The sequence below is a fragment of the Leopardus geoffroyi genome, chromosome D1, assembly GCF_018350155.1.
Source record: "Leopardus geoffroyi isolate Oge1 chromosome D1, O.geoffroyi_Oge1_pat1.0, whole genome shotgun sequence".
Lineage (NCBI taxonomy): Eukaryota > Metazoa > Chordata > Mammalia > Carnivora > Felidae > Leopardus > Leopardus geoffroyi.
In genome coordinates this window covers 101159984-101183270 of record NC_059329.1, presented here as the reverse complement: position 1 = coordinate 101183270, position 23287 = coordinate 101159984, and the positions used below count along the sequence as shown (strand labels likewise).

Below are 23287 nucleotides of genomic sequence, written 5' to 3'. Positions count from 1 at the left end.
TATATATATCTGTATATATATATCTGTATATATATACATACAGATATAGGGTATTATACATTTCAAACATGCAGATTTTCAATTTCTTAATTAAATCAACACTCCGCCACTTCTATCATGTAAAGCTATTGTTTTCTGTATTTAAGGGTACCGCCATCAAATCAGTTGTTGAGCTATACATTCTTCGACTCCCTCATCTTCCACCAATGTCAAGTAATAGTGGCTAAACCACATGGGTATACAGCAAATTGAGTGGATAGCCTCTGTTCCCGTTTGTGTTGTTTTTATTTTCACAACAGATAGCATTGCTGTTCCAGCGGAAGCCCTCTATGAGAAGATTAGCAGAACTTCTGTTCCTTACCTTGAGCTGTGGCTGCCCCTCTGAGGAACAAAAAAACTCCAAAGAGTTGTTCGACATCCGCTGATAAGATATAAATAAGATAGGTTCTGCGTTAATCATACAAGTGACTGAATCCCAGCTCTGTCTCTCAGAAGTTGTGAGACCTTGGTCAGGCCACTTAACCACTGAGCTTCAGTTCATCACCTATGACATGACAGTGATAGTGCCTTATAATCAAATTGTAAGTGTTAAGTGAATTTCCTTCCACAGATTCCGTATCCTCACCATCTTGTTCCTTCACGGTTCTAAATCTGGCAGCCTGGCAATTCTGAGTCGATCCAGATGTCTGTTTTCCTTTTCTGGAATTCAAGCTACAGAACATAGCTAGGGAAATTCTCATGCCTACATATTTATTAAATTCAATCCAGGGAATATGATAACGATATCCAGGAATGTGTCCATGCCCTCTGCCAGGAATAATTGTAAAAGATGTTGAAAAAAGGATCACTCTCCTTACCTTTCTATCTTTTTGCCTTTGACTGACCTTACTCTAGTTTAGAAATCTGTAAGTCGCAGAGAACTGATAGCAACACAATGCTTGTCTACGGACATGTGCATTTTGTCGAGTGTAGAGATAATGGATTTCCCTCTCTTCTATGGAAATAGCCAGTTTTTAGTCTATTTGTATATTTATTTGTGAATTTTTTTCAAGTTTTAAGTTCTAGTTAGTTAATATACATGGTAAAATGTTCAGGAGTAGAATTCAGTGATTCATCACTTTATATATAACAGCCATGTTCATCTTAAATGCCCTGCTTAATGATGAATTCTTGATCTACAATTCTTTGCATTATCTTTTATACCAATTAGAACAGCTTAGGGAATGAATGATGAAGTAAAATCACTGAAAGTTTCATTTTATATTTGTATAAAAGTCACAATTTGTTAATATATCATCAAGTTAGCTAACATACCGGGTATACAGTATGTTCTTGGTTTTGGGGGTAGATTCCCATGATTCATCGCTTACGTACAACACCTAGTGCTTATCCCAGCAAGTGCCCTCCTCAATGCCCACCATCCATTTTCCCCTCTCCTTCAACCCCCCTGGCCATAAACCCTCAGTTTGTTCTCTGTATTTAAGAGTCTCTTATGGTTTGTGTCCCTCTCTGTTTGGAACTATTTTTTCTCCTTCCCTTCCCTCATGGTCTTCTGTTAAGTTTCTCAGATTCCACATAGGAGTGAAAACATATGATATCTGTCTTTCTCTGACTGAAAAAAAAATAATAATCTTTTCCAAAGAAGACATCCACATAGCCAACAGACACATGAAAAGATGTTCAACATCACTCATCATCAGGGAAATACAAATCAAAACCACATTAAGATACCACCTCACACTAGTCAGAGTGGATAAAATTAACATCTCAGGAAACAACAGATTTTGGCAAGGATGTGGAGAAACAGGAACCCTCTTGCACCATTGGTGGGAATGCAAACTGGTGCAGCCACTCTGGAAAACAGTGTGGAGCTTCCTCAAAAAATTGAAAATAAATCTACCCTATGACCCAGCAATAGCACTACTAAGAATTTATCCAAAGGCTACAGGAATGCCGACTCATAGGGGCATATGTACCCTAATGTTTATAGCAGCACTTTGAACAATAGCCAAATTATGAAAAGAGCCTAAAAGCCCATCAACTGATGAATGGATGAAGAAGATGTGGGACATATAAACAATGGAATACTACTTGGCAATGAGAAAGACTGAAATCCTGCCATTTGCAACAATGTGGATGGAACTGGAAGGTGTTAGGCTAAAAGTCACGATTTTAAGTTATATTTACATATATGTATATATAATTCATAAAATTGTTGTTTAACTTTTCATAGCATACAGTTATTTCCTTCATTTAATCTCTATTGCAAACCTTTATAATTCTTTTTAGGTCTCATTCTCTTTTTGGGTCTCTTCTTCTCACTACCAGAAAATGATTTCTGTCTTGTAGAGAAAAAGATCCGATAGTAAGGAAGTATATGCTCAACTTTCTCATCAAGTCATGATATAAGCATTTGGATTCATCGATGGCTTCCTCTCTCCTCTCTTTTCCTTTTGTGGAATATCATGCCCTCACATTTTCTGAGGTTAATCCCTTCAACTGTGCACCCAGTTCTGATGTCTGCATCAATTAAGATACTTATACCATTACTACTAATCTTTCCTTCATAACCTTGCAGCACATAACATTGAAGTCAATGTCACCTTTAAAAATATTACCCTGTATCTACTTCCATTTATTTTCTTTCATCTTATTTCAAGGTTTTCTTATAAGCGTCTACACTGGTTTCTACTTTCTCACTTCAGTCTACTCACATAGGATTTTTATCCCAATGACTTAAATCCCTTTTTGTTTCAATTCCAAACTACGTCCTATTTGTCAAAGTCAAAGATTTTTCAGTAGGTAATGAAATTTATTTCTCTATTTCATGTAATAGCTTTGACATCTCCTTTCTTCTTTTTTTAAGTCATGTTTATTCATTTTTGATAGAGTGTGAGTGGGGGAGGGGTAGAGAGCGAGGGGGACAGAGGATCTGAAGTGGGCTCTGCACTGACAGCAGAGAGCCTGATGCAGGGCTTAAACTCACAAACTGTGATATCACGACCTGACCTAATGGCAGACACTCAACCTGCTGAGCTACCCAGGTGCCCCAGCCTCTCCTTTCATCTTAAAATACCTTCCTCTCTTGGCTTTTGTACGCCTCTCTTGATTTCATTCCTAATGTCAACTTGCCCCTATTCAGCCTCCTTCATGCACAGTGGCACTTTCCTAGGGCTTCCTTCTCAACCTACTTCTCTCCTCGCTGTGTACACTCTCCCAACATAATTCTGTGCCTTTCCTTACAGTACTAAGTAGACAGTGATAACTTTCACATGAGCATCTGTCCGACTCAGAGTGACCTAACAAAGAGTCACATGTACATTTCAGTGTGCCAAAAACTATATTTAATTACTATTGTTTCCTACAACATATGACTATTCTATGATTCCTGTCTTGAATATATATCTGCCCCTTCCACTGCTAGTCCAAGTAAGATACCTCCTCTTACCTAAAGCCAAAGAAGAACCATTGATACAATCTGCAAAACGTGGCAAATATCCAATGTTTCCTTCTTTTTTTAAAAATACAATTTGATGTTTATTTATTTTTGAGAGAGAGACAGAGACAGAGGGCGAGTGGCGGAGGGGCAGAGAGAGGACTAGACACAGAATCTGAAGAAGGTTCCAGGCTCTGAGCTGTCAGCACTGAGCTGGATGCAGGGCTCAAACGAACAGACCATGGGCTCACGACCTGAGCCAAATTTGGATGCTCAACCGACTGAGCCACCTAGGTGCCCCAGAAACGTTTCCTTCTTATCATCATTGACACTCCATTATGTAATGTCATCCCTCAATTTCCTCAGTTGAACTTCTTAATTGGCCTCATTTTCTCCGATCAATTCTCATTCTACTTTCAAACACGCTACAAAATGAATTCATAAGCCACTGTAAGAATTACCTGTATAAAATAGATTTTGTGTTACGTAGTCTTCTTCCTACACTTAAATATTCCTTGTCCCCTACAAGCTCAGCATTGAAATACCTTCAGTGTTCACATATATTCCCATTTTTATCTCATATACTGTATCTCACTCTAAACACTTTGCTTTAAAAAAAAAGTGTTAATTGGAGAAAGTGCTATCTCTGAGCTACTAGTCAACTCTTTGGAGTTCTCCCTTCCTGAAATACATATGGCATCCTCCTTAGAAAATATCAACTCTCATTGAATGACAGCTCATCTGTTCCTGTCTACAAATATGAGAGATAAGATTGTCAATTGACCTAAAAGTGGAACAATGGCCACCACTGTGAAGGCAAAAGGGATAAAATTAGAGCCAGTGGCTAGAAAGGCAAACGTGGATGAAATGCTTCTTTGTTATGTCATGCCCTCTTTTGTTATCTATGAAGAATGACTACCAAAAAATAGGCATGAAAAAAAGAGGCTCATCTTTAAGGCCAATGTTAAAATAAGCTTGGGGGTCTGAGCCATGGAGAAGAACCACTTTTTGCTGGACTTATTTGCTACCAAATCCCTTATTTCTAATCACAGAATCAAAGGTAATGAAGAAATTAATTTTTATAGAGAATATTTTCTTACAATGATCTTTCAAGTATGTTATATACATTCAGATTAAAAAGACTTTCAGGAAAGGAAATATAAATGTCAAATGGAACAATAGAAGGGGAAAGGAATAGAAGATATAAAAGAGTCAGAAGCGTCCAAAGAGGAACCAAAAAATCTGCTCTTCAATGCAATTGGTAGGTGAGGATAAAATTGGGGGCTTCGAAAAGAGTTTAGTAAAATAGTATATTCTGACAGTCAAAGCTCTATATTGAGCGCTAGTCACTAACTTTGTAAAGCATTTTTCTGTTGCCTCAAAGCCACTCCCCTAATCCTACCCCAGTCCTGTCACCTGTGTATTGACAATTGTTCGTATGAACACATGACTACAGGATAGAATAAATAGTATGACCTACAAATGCATTAGCCTCAATTTATACTTCAGTCTGCTCAACTTAAAAAAAAATAAGAAGCAATGAGAGCTGTGTTTATAGTTAGGTTTCTAATCAGAGTCTAATAATGCTGAAGATTGTCTTAAGAATATCATCTATTAAAGGTGATTTTTTTTGTTGTTGTTGGTGGTGGTAATGTTGCTTTTGCTGGAAATACCTTGAGAAATAAAACCTGTGTTATTCTAAGCATGTGTCTTCTCTGGGCACCTCGGTGGCTCAGTCAGTTAAGCATCTGACTTTGGCTCAGGTCGTGATCTCACAGTTCGTGGGGTTCAGGCCCACATCAGGCTCTGTGCTGACAGTTCAGAGTCTGGAGCCTGCTTCGGATTCTGTGTCTCCCTGTCTCTCTGCCCCTTCCCCGTTCATACTCTGTGTCTTTCTTTCTCAAAAATAAATAAAACATTTAAAAAATTATAGACATGTGTCTTCTCAAAAGATCAGTTTTCTGTGTGTAAAATAAACGATTTTATGAAGATGAGCACTTGAAATCCTGCCCAACTCTGATGTCCCAGGATTATGTGAAGAACACTTACCAGATCACTATCTTTCTTTCATTTACCTTACTACTCTGTTATCAGCATCAGTTCATTTTTCACTGGAAAAATCAGCTTTGACAGTTATTGCAGTTTGACAATATTAAAAAAGCAATCCATTGCAAGATTTTCCATAATCCATGTGTGCAGGCCTTTTATGTCCATACAAGAAATCTGGGCCTCCCTTAGGAAGGCAGTGTTTCCTTAGGATAATGCAACACCTTTTATATTTTGCCTTGAGTCTTCTGAGATTAGCTTTCAGATCTCATTTAGGATCCCAGGAACAGACACTCTGATATCCAAATCCCAGTGGGAAAAGATATGTGAGCAATTAAACAGTTCTACTGAGGAATTGTTTAACTCAAAAACACAAAATGAAATGATGTAATGCGTTTTTCTATAACTTGAAGATGTCTCAAAGAAAACTATATTTTTTTAGTTTTGAAATGGTAGATTATTATTTTTTCAATTTTTTTAATGTTTATTTTTGACAGAGGGAGACAGAGCATGAGCGAGCGAGGGGGGGGGTTGGGGGCAGAGAGAGAAGGAGACACAGAATCCAAAGCAGGCTCCAGGCTCTGAGCTGTCAGCACAGAGCCGGACACGGGGCTTGAACTCATAGACTGTGAGATCATAACCTGAGCCGAAGTCAGGTGCTCAACCGACTGAGCCACCCAGTGCTCCAATGAAATGATAGATTATTATATAAAATTAGAATACGTTATTTTTCGTCTGATTTAACCAGCTCAAAGCAATTTATCAAACAGCTATCAGAGTATTATTCTATGTGAAGCAAGAATAACTGGAAAGAAGCAAGAATATTTCTATCTAGCTGTTAAAAATTAGAAGACCTTAAAGTCAAATGTAAGTGGAAAACCAATTATGACTGAAGTTAATGACTCTGATATGTGCTAAGTGTGCATCTATGTGCAAGTGAGATTCTGGCCATCCAAGGCCAGAATAGCTCAGAGAATCTTTCTTTAATAAATACATCTACTCTGTAAATATGTGTACCAGACAGTGTTTTGGGTACAAAACAGAAAGAAGAAAGATAACTTGAGCTGCACATTTAAGAATTTTGTCAATTACAGAATAGTGAATAAGAGATGATAAAAGAAACAACATAAACAATTACACAAAGTTTGGAAAGTGTGCGGCATAATTGTAGACCTGAAAATGAGATTTAGAAAGAATGTGTTGCCTCATGAAGAAAGATAAGGCTAGATCTGTATATATACATCTTGGTATTTTGGCAAAGAGAACTATAAGCAGCTTTGAACTTCTATATGCCCAGAAGATTTATATCAACAAAAAGAAGCTCCATTTCTAACAGAACCTCAGTTATTAGCTCACTAACCACTCACGCGAACCAATCCACTCAGAAACCAGTCACTGCATCTCTTGATTACTGGCCATTAACACTTCCTCAAATCCCATTGGGTGAATGCTGGGGAACATCATCAAAAAGATGTGAAAGCTTCTGCACAGCAAAGGAAACGATCAGCAAAAGTAAAAGGCAACCTATGAAATGGGAGAAGATATTCACAAATGAAATATCCAATACACTTATCAAACTTAACACTCACAAAACAAATAATCAGTGAAGAAATGGGCAAACGATATGAACAGACACTTCTCCAAAGAAGACATCCCGATGACTAACAGACACATGAAAAAATGCTCAACATCACTCATCGTTAGGGAAATACCACAATTAAAACCACAATGAGATACCACCTCACGCCAGTCAGAATGGCTAAAATTAACAACTCAGGCAACAACAGATGTTGGCAAGGATGCGGAGAAAGAGGACTTTTTTTGCACTGCTGGTGGGAATGCAAACTGGTACAGCCACTTTGTGAAACAGTATGGAGGTTCCTCAAAAAGTTAAAAATAGAACTACCCTATGACCCAGCAATTGCACTACTAGGTATTTATCCAATGGATACAGGTGTGCTGTTTCAAAGTTTATAGCATGAGTCCCAAAGTTTATAGCAGTGCTATCGACAATAGCCAAAGTATGGAAAGAGCCCAAATGCCCATCGATGGGTGAATGGATAAAGATGTGGTATATATATACAATGGAGTATTACTCGGGAATGAATGAATGAAATCTTGCCATTTGCAACTGAGTGGATGGAACTAGAGGGTATTATGTTAAGGGGAATTAGTCAGAGAAAGACAAATATCATATGACTTCACTCATACATGGAATTTAAGATACATTACAGATGAACATAAAGGAAGGGAAGCAAAAATAATATAAAAACAAGGAGGGGGGCAGAACATAAGAGACTTTTAAATACAGAGAACAAACTGAGGGTTGCTGGAGGAGTTGTGGGTGGGGGGATGGGCTGAATGGGCAAAGGGCATTAAGGAAGACACTTGGGATGAGCACTGGGTGTTATACATAGGGAATGAATCACTGGAATCTACTCCTGAAATCATTATTGCATTATATGCTAACTTGGATATTAATTAACTGATTAATTAATTAATTAATTAAAAACAACAAAAAACGTGACTGCTGAATGACTGATGAGTTAGACTCAGGTACTCAGAGGCTCCTCACCCCCTCCCTTGTCCTTGAAATGTATGTCTTGCCTGCCTTTCCCACTCCCAGAGGCTGCTCCAAGGACCTAGCCTTGAGTTAGTGATGTGGTATTAAGAACGCCTGCATGGTATATGTGACTGAACCCAGTTAGGATCTTTTTATAAACTTTTAAGATTTGGTGGGTGGGTGCGGGGATCCATTTTGTCTTGCTACTGCCCAAGACAAGCTTCATATATAAGTTCCCTTTGATTATTAAAACTGGTACCTATCAACCTGGAGTGACCTGCCTCTTCCTTCCGGTCTCTCCCTGCCCTCCAAATAATGGTGCTGGCCTCAAATTATACCTGAAAAGCTCCCAAGAGAGTTGCAAATCAACCTTGCAAGGACAGAGGCCAACTAAGAATAGGAGAGTTTGGGTCCCCACCGGAAAATTGAGATGCAAATAGTAAGAGAATGAGAATTACATATCAACTCCTATAGTTTGCAAGTAAGGGAGTGATCAGATTATATAAATAAAACAAAACCACTTAAAGAAATAGAAAAGAAACTTTTGTGTAGTTGCTTTTCAGATATTTGAGGAGCACTCAGTGTTTCTCAATTATTCCCAGACAATTGTGGATGTTATCTATGAAGTAACCTTGGGAGGGAAAAAGAAACCTGATATTTAAATTTTTTTGTGAAGCTGAATGTAAATGAGACTTTCTTTCTTTCTTTCTTTCTTTCTTTCTTTCTTTCTTTCTTCTTTCTTTCTTTCTTTCTTTCATAAAACGAAGCAATCAGCCTCTCCATATGAAAATTGTGCCTGTGTCTTAGTAGGATATGGAGACCAGTAACTATTCAAGCCCAGATTAAAGCTGTTCTGTGTCTCTGAGACCCTAAAACCCAAGGTCTCCTAAAGGAACATTGCAGATTCTGAAGAGAGATCAGAGTAGTAACTGGGTAAAATGTGAGCTTCTGGCTAACCAAAAAGGCTTTTTAAACACACAAAAGCTCAATGTCGAGGGTCCCTCTGAAGAGACTGGAGCTCTTACATACTGAAGCCTGCTAGTCCGGTGACTCCTGGCTCAAGTGGCTGTCTCTCTAGGTGAAATTGGAAAATGTCGGGAGACTTTTTGCCTATCACAAAGGTAGGGAAGGGTGGTAAAGGTAGCCAATGAGTAGAGGTCAGGGATGCTGCAAAACATCCCATAATATACAGACCAGACCCCTATAGCACAGAATTATCTAGAGAGAAAGGCCAATAGTGCCAACGTGGAGAAACCCTGTTCTGGTTGGAAGACCAAAGGTGAAAGATGTTTTTCTCTTACCTTTATCTTAAAACCCAAGTCTCATGGGTGAGGTGGGAAATCTCACTCCATTTACAACATTTAAAAAGCAATATAGAGCCATATTTTTATCATATGCACAATATATAACTCCATTCTTGGTCATTATTTATTCATCAATTAAAAAGAAATAATGAGTAGCTGTCTTTGCCAGGAATACTGGAATATTTCTAAGTAACTCTTACCCTCAAGGATATCTTTTTAAGAAACATCAGGAGTGCATTTTATGAGTCAGGTCTTTGCAGTTTTGTTATTATGTTTAAGTTCAGTGATAACTCTGAGTCAGGCAACTTGTCTTCAGTTTATATTTGAGAGACTCAAGGTTAAGCAAGATTAAGCATCTTCCTCAAAATCACTCTTCAGGATCTGAAACTGACTCCATCCTATTTCACTTAAGCAACAAAGACCTATATTATGTTTAAATTAGCAAGTCCAATAAAAATATAGTCAATAACAAATATAAAATGAAATCTTAAGAAAGTAAGAAACCAAAGGGAGTGTTAACATTGTAGGAACACAGGAAAAGTACATTATACTTTGGCCTTTAAAAGGTGGATGTCTTAAATTTGAAAATGGACGTTTTTTTTAATATGTCAAGCTCTAATCCCTGGGACCTGCAAATGCCACCTTGTTTGGGAGAAGGTCATTTGCAGATGTGATTAGGCTAAGGATTTTGAGATGAGGAGATTATCCCTGATTACCTGAGTGGGCTGTAAATGCCTTCACAGGTGACCTCAGAGAGTCAGTCTCTTTCATACACACACACACACACACACACACACACACACACACACACACAAGAGTAATAAAGATAGAGAGCAAAGATAATTGAAGATACCAGCCTTGAAGGTTGAAGTAATACAACCCCAAGTCAAAGAATGCTTACGGCCACCAGAAACTGCAAGAGTTGAGGAAAGCATTGTCCCCAAGAAGCTCCTAAAGGTATATGGCTTTCTTGGCACTTTGATTTTGGCCCAGTAACAGTGATGTCAAATTTCTGCCCTCGCAACCTATAAGACGATAAAGTCTATTGTTTGAAGCCACCAAATTTATAGTCCTCTTTCTTTTTTTTCCCCAGAAGCCATGGGAAACCAATGCAATCAATAGGTTTAGGATATAATAGATTTGAAAAAAGAGTAAATGCCTAAAATAATATAAGGCAAAAGAAAACATTAGTAAGAACACAGAAACTTAAGAAAAGTAAGGCATCAGATACATAATCTACTTATCTAATCAAGGATTAAAATATAGAATGGAGAATAAAAGGTAAAACTAAAAATAACCATAGTAATATCAACAAATAATTTATTAATCATTTATAATATATCATATATAATGCTAAGAATTTAAGTGACATAATTTAATTTTCATGGAAATTTTATTAGGAAATTATAGTATTGTCTCTATTTTGTAGAAGAGACAGTTTTTTTTTAACTTATTATTTTATCGAAGTATACTTGACATACAATGTTATATTATTTTCAGGGGTACAACATAGTGATTCAACAATTCTATACATTACACAAGACTCACCATGGTAGGTTTGGTTATCATCTGTTACCACACAACATTATTACAAATTATTGACTGTATTTCCTATGCTGTACTTTTCATCCCATGACTTAAATTTTATGACTGGAACTTTGTGCTTCTTAATACCCTTAAAGAAACTTTAAAACTTCTGAAAGTATAATATGGCAATGGAAAAAATAATTTAAAAAAAATGACTAAAAATATTACACAGAAATTTACTCCAAATGTTCACTAAAATACATAGGTTATAAGACAGATGTGTGTGCATTCCCTAGAAAAATGAAAGTCTAATGAAAAAGGTTGCATGCTTTAACGATGATGAAAAGACTTGTCTTTCTATGTGCACTTTGTTAGAAATATACTGATTTGTTCTCAAGCCAAGAAACAGAGTCTAACAAGGCCTCCCAAACCCACTCAAAGCAATTAGAGATTGGGGACAGCAGCAACATTACCAGGTGCATTTGAATCATCCATAAAACAGATAATATATGGCTAAATAAGACAAGCAAGTGGAAAACAAAAAAGCATGCATAGTCCCCCAACTCATAAAATTTTTACCTACTTTACTTTTCATTCACATCCACCCAAAACCAGCCCCTCATTAAATATCCGATGTCTAGTTAAGAAAATAGTTTTTCAAAAGGTAATCTAGATCCCAACATTTCTTGAGTGCTTCCTTCACATCCTTGTTCTGCAGGCTATAGATGAGGGGGTTGAGCATGGGAATCACTACAGTGTAGAACACCGTGGCCACCTTGTCAGTGTCCATACTGTTGCCAGAACTGGGCCGGCAGTAAGTGAAAAGGATTGTTCCGTGGAAGACAAGGATGGCTGTGAGGTGGGAGGCACAGGTGGAAAAGGCTTTGCGCCTTCCCTCGGCAGAGTGCATCCTCAGGATGGTGATGAGAATTAGCAAGTAGGAAGTGAGGATGATCACGATGGTGGTGATCTCATTGAAGGTGGCCACGATGTACAGCAGCAGTTCATTCATAGTGACATCAGAGTAAGCAAGGGACAAGAGAGGGGGCAGATCACAGAAGTGTTCAATCACATTTGATCTATAGGATAGGATCTCAAGAGCTAAACATAAGTGGATCAGAGAACACACCATCCCACACAAGTAGCAGCAAGACACCAGCTCCACACAGAGATTCCGGGACATGGTGACCGTGTACAACAGTGGGTTGCAGATGGCCACGAAGCGGTCATAGGCCATCACAGCCAACAGGAAGACCTCACTTACCACACATGTACAAAACAAGTAGAATTGCACGGTGCACCCCAGGAACGAAATGGTTTTGTCCTCGTTTAAGGTATTAGTTAGCATCTTTGGCACGATGACGGTGGAGTAGCAAAAGTCCACAAAGGACAAGTGGTTGAGGAAAAAGTACATGGGAGTGTGAAGGTGACAGCTGACCTGAATCACTGCCATCATGCCCAGGTTGCCCAGCACCGTGACTCCATAGATGAGAAGGAACACAGAGAAGAGGGCGACTCTCAACTCAGGGGCTTCTGCGAATCCGAGGAGAATGAACTCGGTCACACCAGAGCAGTTTTCTGTGCCCATGTTCCCATTTGATTGAGGTTGGAGAAAAATATTCATAGTTATCCTCCATTGTGTGATCCCAGATTCATTTTTTGGCTGTCTATTAAAAAAAAAGACGTGAAAATGCATAAGATAGTTATTTTTTTCCTCAAAGAATTAGGACGCGGCTTTTGTGAAATTTAGGAAAAGTGCAGGCATTGTGGAAAGATGCGTAAGGTCACACTTTGATTCACAGATCACACAGAAACATCCACATCCATCACGGTGTATATGATTCCTTAAGCGAGTCCTACACAATTTACAGCTTGGCACTGAATCATTAGAAAGACCTCAAACATAATAGCCACAATGTGTTATGAAACTCAAATCCCCTTTTCCTGGCAGAGTGTTTAATGAGTACTCAATCTAGTTAGATCTCAGAAAATAATGTTTTGGAATACACCACGTCCTTCCCTGTTTTCCACTGAAATGTTGAGAAGCTTGTCTGTTGAAAGTTGTTAACCCACAACTGTTGATTTTTTACCCATATGTTTAGATGTTTAGCTTTTATACTCCATGCTCGCATTTTTTTCCTGTAAATTAACACAGTGATTTTCTTAATTTTGTTGTTCAGTGTAAGCGTTTGACTCAATTTTGGCTCAGGTCATTATCTTACCATTGTGAGATTGAGCCCCGCATCCTGCACTGCTCTGAGCAGGGAGCCTGCCTTCGAGTTAGTCTCTCCCTCTCTCTGCCCCTTCCCTGCTCGTGCTCCCTCTGTGTCTCTCAATATAAACAAATAAACAAACAAACAAAAGAGAAAGTGAGTGATTCCAACATTTGTATGAGAAACCACTTCCAAACATATTAGTTGAAAACAACAACTGTTAATTGAAAAGGTCACCGTTGCGTAAGTCTGTAAGATAGTACCGCAGATCTGATCATGACATGATTGATCTTGGCTTGGTCTGCTTATGTATATGATATGAGCTTGGCAGTTTAGGTGATCTAAGAGGACTTCACACCCATGTAGGGCACTTGGCTAGATGCCAGATCATATGCTGGAGGTAAGGGTGACAGGCTGTGCCTGTTAACACGGCAACTTTCCTGAGAGATTGTGAAAATCCCCAAGGTTATGAAAAAGCCATGTTGCCTGTCAGAGGCTTAAAACTTGAACATCATTGCAACTACTCTCCATTAGCCAAAGCTACTCAGAAAAGCAGACTACCCTCCAGGAGTGGGGAAACTGACTCCACCATGTAATCAGAAGAGCTGCACGGTGGCATAGACACCAGAGGACTGGAGAATTTTGGCTGTTTGCAATCTACCAGACTGGGTAAACAAACCCTGTTGAGAGAATTAATTTCCAAAATTTTGCCCTTCCACAAAATCGGAGAAACTCAGTATAAATTTTGTTTAATGCGTTATTTTTTAAATTTCTGATAAAAAGTCATTGTGAGGAACTGGCACATAACTTGGGTGAGTTGAAAGATTTGAGTGACCTTACTAATACAGCGTAATTTCTGACACAGTTTCTAGTCTCATTTACTCTTAACATGACCAAAAAGTCTCAGTATTTTCTTTTTAAGAAGTAGAAATAGAGATGATGCTTAACCCTCTTGCTTTCTAGCATTAAGTGATATCTTTCCATGGATACATTTAATTAACTGAAATAAAAAATCCAAATATATACTCATGATATTTCTCATGAAAATAAATATTTGCAAACACATTTTTTTTCAATTTTGGGTAATTGTATTTTATCAAAATTTGCAAATGCAATTATGTTTTTGATTAGTGATGCAATTATTATTGTATTATTACAAGGTAACTTAATCTATGAAAAAGAACTTTCAATAATGCCAAGAGCAATATTAATCCAATTGATTAAAAGTATGAATGTCATTTATAAAATTATAATATTCAATGGATTGGGGTAACATTGAACATGAGTTGAGGAAGAAGAGTGACACAAATCTGCTTTCAGATGTTCTTATTTATGTAATTTTAATGAATTATGCAACACAACAGAAATCACACTTTTTGTGCTATTTAAATTTATGATGAAATATTTTGTATGCAGACTTAAATTCTTTCCAAAATTGAGATGCACACAACCAAAAAATTTGGAGGCTAATATGTCATGTTCTATATAGAAGCAACAGAATCTGTCATAATGAATTTGAAATGTGGCAACTTGAAATGAAAGAAAACACAAGATTGTCCTCTAGAGTTTAGTAGAAGATATGTCTGGAGTCTTAATCAATTGCTTTCATTTCTGTCAACAATTGCTTTTACAACCTTGGCCGGGTCACTTACGTGTTACGGGCTTTGGTTTCCTCAGAGTAAAAGCTAAATGGTTGGTGTTACTTTTACCCCCAAATGATCATCCTTTGTCCAAGCAAGACACAAGTAAAATGAGAGTCTCTCTAAAGAGGGATTACTCATCTTTGATTCAATGTAAGAGTCACATAAATAATTTCCCAAATTTTGAGGAAAATTAGGATTGTATAAGTGTAGGAAAATTGTATTCATTTATGAATAATGAGTTAATTTGTTGTATAAGTATATAAGTGAGTAAAGGAGAAAAGGCTTAACTAGAGATTGATCCACAATGGGCTTATGGAAAGAAAGGTGCCAAAATTCCACCCAATGCAAAACGCATTTTTGAAGCGGAATTCGCGGATATTGACTGAAATAGCAAAATTTCAGGTATGAAGACATCAGCAACAGTAAAACATGGCCTTGAAGAAATGTATGTAACTAATTAGAGCTGGATACTATTGGAAGGGAAGACTGAACTGGAAAATTCAAGAACACAGAGATTGTTTACCTGCTCCCCAGCCTGTAATACATGTAATCTGTTATAATTCCCTAAAGTTTGAAATATTTTCCTACAGCTGTGTAAAATATTGGCTAAAGAGACTGAGTATCCTTTTACCTCATGTTGTACACTAAAAGGCTCACTAAAATGTATTGAGTGTCTTGAAAATAAAAAAAGGACCAAAGGAAAGTGAAAGATAAATTTGTGGATATGCAGAGAAACCGAAGTCAATAGAAGAGAAATGCATTCCCTCCTCAGACATCCATTTCTAAAACACTGTTTCTTAGATTGTATCTTTCCATGTAAAATGGTTATTTAAGTGATTCCTTATTTTATGATGTATATAAATAGAACATTTTAATAATGATCATTAGTTCAAAATAATACACACATTTCAAGTAACTTTATTTTTTTTTTCAACGTTTATTTATTTTTGGGACAGAGAGAGACAGAGCATGAATGGGGGAGGGGCAGAGAGAGAGGGAGACACAGAATCGGAAACAGGCTCCAGGCTCTGAGCCATCAGCCCAGAGCCTGACGCGGGGCTCGAACTCACAGACCGCAAGATCGTGACCTGGCTGAAGTCGGAAGCTCAACCGACTGCGCCGCCCAGGTGCCCCTCAAGTAACTTTATTGAGCCCATATAAAATTGTTCTCCCTTACCAGAATACCAGGAAATTTATGTTTCTCAATATAGTAATAATTTGTTTGCAATTTTAACTATCTATATTGAGTAGAGAGAAAGAGAAGCACATGCAAGGTATTTAAGTAAACTGTGTTATTAATATTATAGAAATCTCATGTTTTAAATTTGCCAAATTAAGTAGGCCTTGATGCTAATTAGTATTTTTATTTTTATTGTATTTTGACTAAAGTATATAAACAATTAGTTTTGAGAACTTTTTTTTTAAGGTAGAAGTTTAGTTGAGAAGGATTCAAAGATTATGCTCATGTTTAGGAAAATAATTAATAAAGTTTTGATAATGTTTTTGACATCTTCATAGGCAGAATAATAGTATGAGACATAGGATGGGCAGGAACTCATTATGCTTATTTTTTGCATATAAGATATTCTGAAATCCAGGGGCTCCTGGGTGGATTGTCAGTTGAGCATCCAACTCTTGATTTTGACTAAGGTCATGATTCCAAGATTGTGGGACTTGGCCTTACATCAGGCTCTGTGCTAAGCATAGAAGCTGCTTAAGATTCTCTCTCTCTCTTGCTCTCTTTCTCCCTCTGCCCTTCACTCTCTCTTTCCTCTAAAAAAATAAATAAAGTTTGTGAAATCCAATCTAACATCTTTAAGCCTTTGGTGGAGCCTATGATAGCTTATCAAACTGCCACAATGGAGCTCCTTTGAAAACACATTCAGGATATAGACCATGTCTTATCACTTTCCACTCATGCCCAGTAATCTATACACACAATGCAACACATGCACACACACACACACACACACACACACACACACACACTGCAACACACACACACACACACACATGTTATATAGTAATCATTCAATAAAATGTTTGTTTGATAAGTGACTCAGTATTGCATTCTGACCTCCCTGATTTTGTAATGCTTTGCTCTTCTGAATAAAACTCATATGTTGTGTCCTGAAACTCTGTTCATCTTGTTATCCAAAGCCAAGTTCAAATAACACCTAGTTTTTGGAGGGGTTATTCAGAGTCCCCAAGGGACTTGAACTTTTCTTTCATTTAAACACTTGGTGGTACTTTTCATTCCCACTTTATACAAAGGCCACTTTCTTCACTGCCCTACTGTTAACACTGGGTTTTACATTGCACAGAGAGAAATGCTATATGCTATTTTAACTGCTACTTTTACTTTTAGGAGATAAATTCATATGTTTATTGAGAGCCTAGTCTACTCCAGGTATGTTACAAGAAAGGGAAATGAAATTAATGTTTATTGATATTATACAAAGTATCCACATAATATTTATATTACCTTTTAGACCTCACAATCAGATTAGGAGCTAATTTACGTTACCTCATTTTTGTGGATTAAAAACCAAAGATGAGGGGGATTGCTGACTTTTTTTTCCAGTAAGCAAGAGAGAGCATCAAAGTCAGTCTCTTTGAATAAAAATCTGCATTCTTTTCATTGTACATCGACTCTTCATTATTTTTAAATGTATCTTTACAATCAACGTTTATGGGTACACGATTTCTATTTCAGGGCCAAACTCTAGTCAAATAATATGCTTAAGAAAAAAAGACTTTAGTATCCATTATCTTGCTGACTGTATCCTTGACGTCCTTATTTCTCAGACTGTAGATCAAGGGATTCAGCAGAGGGATCACCACTGTGTAAAACACAGACGCCACTTTGACTGTATGCTTGGAGTTTTTGGAGTTAGGAACACAGTAGAGGAAGAGGATGGTTCCGTGGAAGATGGTGATGGCTGTCAGGTGGGAGGCACAGGTGGAGAAGGCTTTGCGACGACCACTGGCTGAACGCATCTTGAGGATGGTGACAATGATAAACACATAAGACATGAGAATGATGAGCAGTGTGCTGACCTCATTAAAGGTGGCAAAAATGAAAAGCAGCAACTGATTGACGTAAATATCAGAGCAAGACAGGGACAGCAATGCAGAGAACTCACAGAAGAAGTGATTGATTGTGTTGAAACCCTGGAAAGATAATCTGACAGCAGAACATGTGAGTATCAGGGAACATGCTACTCCCCATGCATATGATCCGACCACCAGCATGGCACAGAGTTTCTGGGACATGGCCGCTGTGTAGAGCAGAGGGTTGCAGATGGCCACAAAGCGGTCATAGGCCATCACAGCTAATAAAAAGGATTCAGCTACCACAAAGGTACAAAAGAAAAAGAATTGTACTACACATCCTGAAAGTGAAATGGTCCTGTCTTCTACAACTAGGTTTGCCAGGGTCTTGGGAACAATGATGGAGGAATAGCAGAAATCCACAAATGAGAGGTGGCTGAGGAAAAAGTACATGGGGGTGTGCAGTTTGGAGCTAATCTTGATTATAACTATCATCCCAATATTTCCTACAACAGTGACACTGTAGATGGCCAAAAAAATCAAGAAGAGAGGGACTTGCAGTTCTGGGTAATCTGAGAAGCCCAAGAGAGTGAACACAGCCCCAGTTTTATTTCTCTCTGACAGTAACATGATGGTTTCTGTTTGTCAGGATCTGAACTGGTCCTGAAAATAAAAATATTAAAGAGAGTGAACATCTAAGAAGCTTGCCTATCTGCCCCTTATACCACTAGAAGATGAAGCAAAATGTCTTTTCATAATTTCTTTACGTGTTTGTTAGCAAGATATGCTAACTATCTAATATTTGAAAATATGCAAAACAGTTTTTAAATGCTCTTTAAGTTAAAAAACAATATAATTATTGAATTAAAAAATTTTAAGTCTTTGGGGTGCCTGGCTGACCAGAGCATGCGACTCTTGATCTCGGCGTTTTAAGTTCAAGACCCACATTGGGTGTAGAGATTATGTAAATAAATAAATAAATAAACAAACAAACAAATAAATAAATAAGTTGATAGATAAAACTTTTAAAGATTGTTTAAGTTCTCAACTGTAAATTTTAATATTTATAAGTAGCATATGAGATAAAGGGATTTATGGTTTTTAAATCAAACTTCCCATAAAGTTTTCGGTTTCCCTTGAACATTATAAGTTCATAAAAGATACACCTAGGATAATATAATGACTGATTATGCCAGCCTTATAATCAGTACAAAAATGAGGAATTTCCAAACAAATTAATGTCTACAACATATGTTTACACTATGACATTAAGAAAAAACACCCATAACACTTTATGTTACATTTCACAAAGTACTTTAATCTTTTTCTTTCTGACTCAGTAAATCTGATATCAAATAAACCTTAACTTGTTTTCAGGATATTCTTCTCAACAAATGGGCTCTTAATTGTCAATCTTTCCTCATCGCTTGATAAATAATTAGAATAGGTGATAAAGATAATCATGTCCATTTCCTTATTCTAGGGGTGATAAAAGAAACCTCGACTTTCCCAACGATATGCAAGTAGGGACTAATCTACGTATCTGTGACTAGTGCCCTGATTGGAGCTCCAGCCATGTGTCCATTCCTACACACCAGACTCTGACCCATGTTCTAGGTCCAGATACCAGGAAACTGTTAATCATCTCTCTGTTAAGGCTATCTCTGGTCCCACAACCCAAGAAATAGTTTCAGATGGGCCATAAATAAAGATATCAGATCATATTCAAGACTGAGAGCTTAATGGACCTCTGTCCCTATAGTCATACATCTGAGTATTAAAGACAACCTCAAAAGACATTCATCATGAAGCTAGACGTTCTCATTATCACACTTCTTGCTTAATATAATATTTAACTGACTAAGGATTTTCAGGTTTCATTTTAAATGAATGTGATATTCAACATGATGATTCTTGCATCCCAAATACTATTTTTACATTGTTGGTAAAATCTTTCTCTACCACTGAGTCCAAGAAATATAACAGCTGAAATCTTCTTACCTTTGTTTTCCCTATTTTGTTCTAATTTTTCTCTAATTTTTTCTGCTTTATCATCTTAATTAAAGCTGGCCCCTTTTAATTTTTTTCACTAGAGAGTCTATTCAATCTCTGCTAGTTTCATTTTACTTAAATCTTCTCTATCTTACCTTGACTATTTCTCCCATAACTTACAGAAACAGAACAATGCCCATTCCTGAAGTTCTCAGACCTCTTCTTTCCTCCCACCCAGGGTACCCCTTGTTCATCTGAGCCAGGCCTTCTAAGACAAAACCGTGTAGCATAAATGCACTTTCTCTTCCTTGTGTGTTCAGATATGTTACTTCTGCAGTGACTAAATAATTCTCAAGAATTGTCTAGATCTAAGGGTAAGTTTCCCTACCGTGCTGCTTCCCAGATACCCTACATTGAAATTAATATAAATCAGTCTCTAGAATCTGAAAACAAACCTGCTGATGGCAAAAGTAAGGCCACTCTTGGTTGGGACTGATGGATATATTCTTATATCTATAGTACAACCTTTGGGACATGAGCCCTAGAGATTATGTCTTGCCCCATTCCCTTGAGGTCATGAAATAAACAATTAAAATTAATCATTTTTCTCTGACGTAATGCTTGAAACCCTGGAGCATCATTAGGAGAATTTTATACAAAAAATTATTTAAGTATATTTTTCAGTTTATTAATTTAGTCTAGAAGAAAAGGAGAGAGAGAGAGTGTAGAAGGGGCAGAGAGACAGGGAGAGTGAGAGAATACCAAGCAGGCTCCACACTGTCAGCACAGAGCCCAATGTGGGGTTTGAACTCATGAACCATGAGATCATGACCTGAGCCAAAACCAAGAGTCAGACACTTAGCCAACTGAGCCATCCAGGTGCCCCCAAAATGTTCTATTTTAAAATCACTTCTCCAACCCCTGATTACTCCCATACATACCTACAACCATTATAAAAGTTATGGAATTATAAAAACCATCCTTATCAAATACTGAGTGGCTACCATATAGCAGGCATAAGTGTCTTCCTCCCTGCCATCCACTCTGACCCTGTTGGAGAAGGGTGAAGATCCTTCCTTTAGGTCATGATGATTCACTGAGAGTTAAAGCATAAATATTTAAAAAGTTAAATATCAACTTGGGAAAATAGTCCCTTTGAAACCGTGTCCTATTCTATTACTCTTAACCACCTCTGCTTCTTCTATCTAGTCTGACCTCTTTGATTTTGTGTACTGCTTTTTGTTTTCCAAAAAATATTACTGACTCTTTCTTTATGGTCTTTTCTCCTCATGTTTCCTGCACACTGAAATGCTTTCCCTTAAGTTTTTGTTCAAATGCAGCTTTTCAGTGAAATCTTCTATGAACATACTGTTTTACTTTAGGAGTTACTCTACTACCCAATTGAGTGATTGGCTCAAATGTATTTTTAATACATGGCTCAAATGTATTTTTAATAATAATTAATTTCTTTAATTGTATATTGCCTGCTAAAATAAAAGTTCCAGGAAAGCAAAGATCATTCATTGCTTTGTTCACTAATATATCCCAAGTTCCTAGATGAATGGGTAGCATAAAGTCAGTGCACCATAAATCTTCATTGAACAATAAATATGACTTTCCAAAGGAACTGGGAATAGAACCAAACTACCAGAACTATGAGAAATTTCAGTGCAGAGAGGAGATAGTTCACAAAGAATGATAAGGATGTTTTAAAAGTGGTTCTTGAAACTGCAGTCACAATAAAACAAAATACAAACAAACCAAAAAAAAATGTCTACTCTGAACTTCCTTTTTTTTTAATTTTTTTTCTGTAACATTTATTTATTATTGAGAGACAGAGAGAGACAGAGCATGAGCATGGGACGGGCAGAGAGAGGAGGAAACACAGAATCTGAAGCAGACTCCAGGCTCTGAGCTGTCAACACAGAGCCTGACGTGGGCCTCGAACTCACAAACTGTGAGATCATGACCTGAGCTGAAGTCGGACACTCAACTAAGTGAGCCACCCAGGCACCCCTGAACTTCCTGTCTTTATCGGGTTTATTATAACAGAAATCTTGACCTTTTATTTTCTCTTCTTTTCTTTTGTTTTCTTTTTCTTTTTTTTTTTCTTTTTTTTTTTTTGACATTTTCAAGATCAGGAGCGCATGGTGAGATTACCAGCAAATGGAAAATATCTCAAGTATTCTCCTTTAGAAAAATTTACATGTAGTTATTCTAAAGTTTTATCATGTTGAACGATTTGGAAAATATTTTTTGCATAACAATTAATTGCAAAACTACACTAGTGATATAAGAATAACACAGATATGGTCCCATAAAAGGTGTATTTAAATTATCCATAGAAGATATCATATGGCTTAATTAGATAAGCAAGTAGAAAACAAAACAGCATGCAGAGTCCCCAAGTTTTATTTCCCTACTTTACTTTTCCATTCACACCCACCCAAATCCAGCCCGTCATTAAAGTCTCTGATGAAACTCTGAGTCTAGTTAAGAAAATAGTTTTCCAAAAGGTAATCTAGATCCCAACACTTTCTTGAGTGCTTCCTTCACATCCTTGTTCCGCAAGCTATAGATGAGGGGGTTGAGCATGGGAATCACTACAGTGTAGAGCACCGTGGCCACCTTGTCAGTATCCATACTGTTGCCAGAACTGGGCCGGCAATAAGTGAAAAGGATTGTTCCGTGGAAGACAAAGATGGCTGTGAGGTGGGAGGCACAGGTGGAAAAGGCTTTGCGCCTTCCCTCGGCAGAGTGCATCCTCAGGATGGTGATGAGAATTAGCAAGTAGGAGGTGAGGATGATCACTAGGGTGGTGATCTCATTGAAGGTGGCCACAATGAACACCATGAGTTCATTCATAGTGACATCAGAGCAAGCAAGGGATAAGAGAGGGGGCAGATCGCAGAAGAAGTGGTCAATCACATTTGATCTGTAGGATGGGATCTCAAGAGCTAAACACAAGTGGATCAGAGAACACACCATCCCATACAAGTAGCAACAAGACACCAGCTCCACACAGAGATTCCGGGACATGGTGACCGTGTACAGCAGTGGGTTGCAGATGGCCACAAAGCGGTCATAGGCCATCACAGCCAAAAGGAAGACCTCAGTGATTGCATAGGTACAAAAGAAATAGAATTGCACCATGCATCCCAGGAAGGAGACGGCTTTGTCCTCTTTTAAGATACTGGACAGCACCTTTGGCACGATGACAGCGGAGTAGCAAAAGTCCACAAAGGACAAGTGGCTGAGGAAAAAGTACATGGGAGTGTGAAGGTGACAGCTGACCTGAATCACTGCCATCATGCCCACGTTGCCCAGCACTGTGACTCCATAGATGAGGAGGAACACAGAGAAGAGGGCGACTCTCAACTCAGGGGCTTCTGCGAATCCGAGGAGAATGAACTCGGTCACACTGGAGCAGTTTCCCGTGCCCATTCCTGCCAGGTGTCGGACTTAGGGAAACAAATGATAAATATTGTCTTTCTTCTAAAAAGGGAGGA

At 37.8% G+C, this 23287-nt stretch overlaps 3 protein-coding genes across 3 annotated transcripts; all 3 read right to left on the bottom strand.

Moving 5' to 3' along the window:
- Window positions 1–11513: 11513 nt before the first annotated feature.
- LOC123600510 (olfactory receptor 5L1-like) lies at window positions 11514–12464 on the bottom strand. The gene has a single exon (XM_045482547.1). The coding sequence runs from the start codon at window positions 12462–12464 to the stop codon at window positions 11514–11516; it is 951 nt and encodes a 316-aa protein (XP_045338503.1).
- A 5010-nt stretch (window positions 12465–17474) lies between these two features.
- Window positions 17475–18416, bottom strand: LOC123602653 (olfactory receptor 5D18). The gene has a single exon (XM_045487113.1). It carries the CDS (start codon window positions 18414–18416, stop codon window positions 17475–17477), a length of 942 nt encoding a protein of 313 aa, XP_045343069.1.
- Window positions 18417–22271: 3855 nt separating this feature from the next.
- LOC123600509 (olfactory receptor 5L1-like) lies at window positions 22272–23287 on the bottom strand. The gene has a single exon (XM_045482546.1). It carries the CDS (start codon window positions 23220–23222, stop codon window positions 22272–22274), a length of 951 nt encoding a protein of 316 aa, XP_045338502.1. The 5' UTR covers window positions 23223–23287.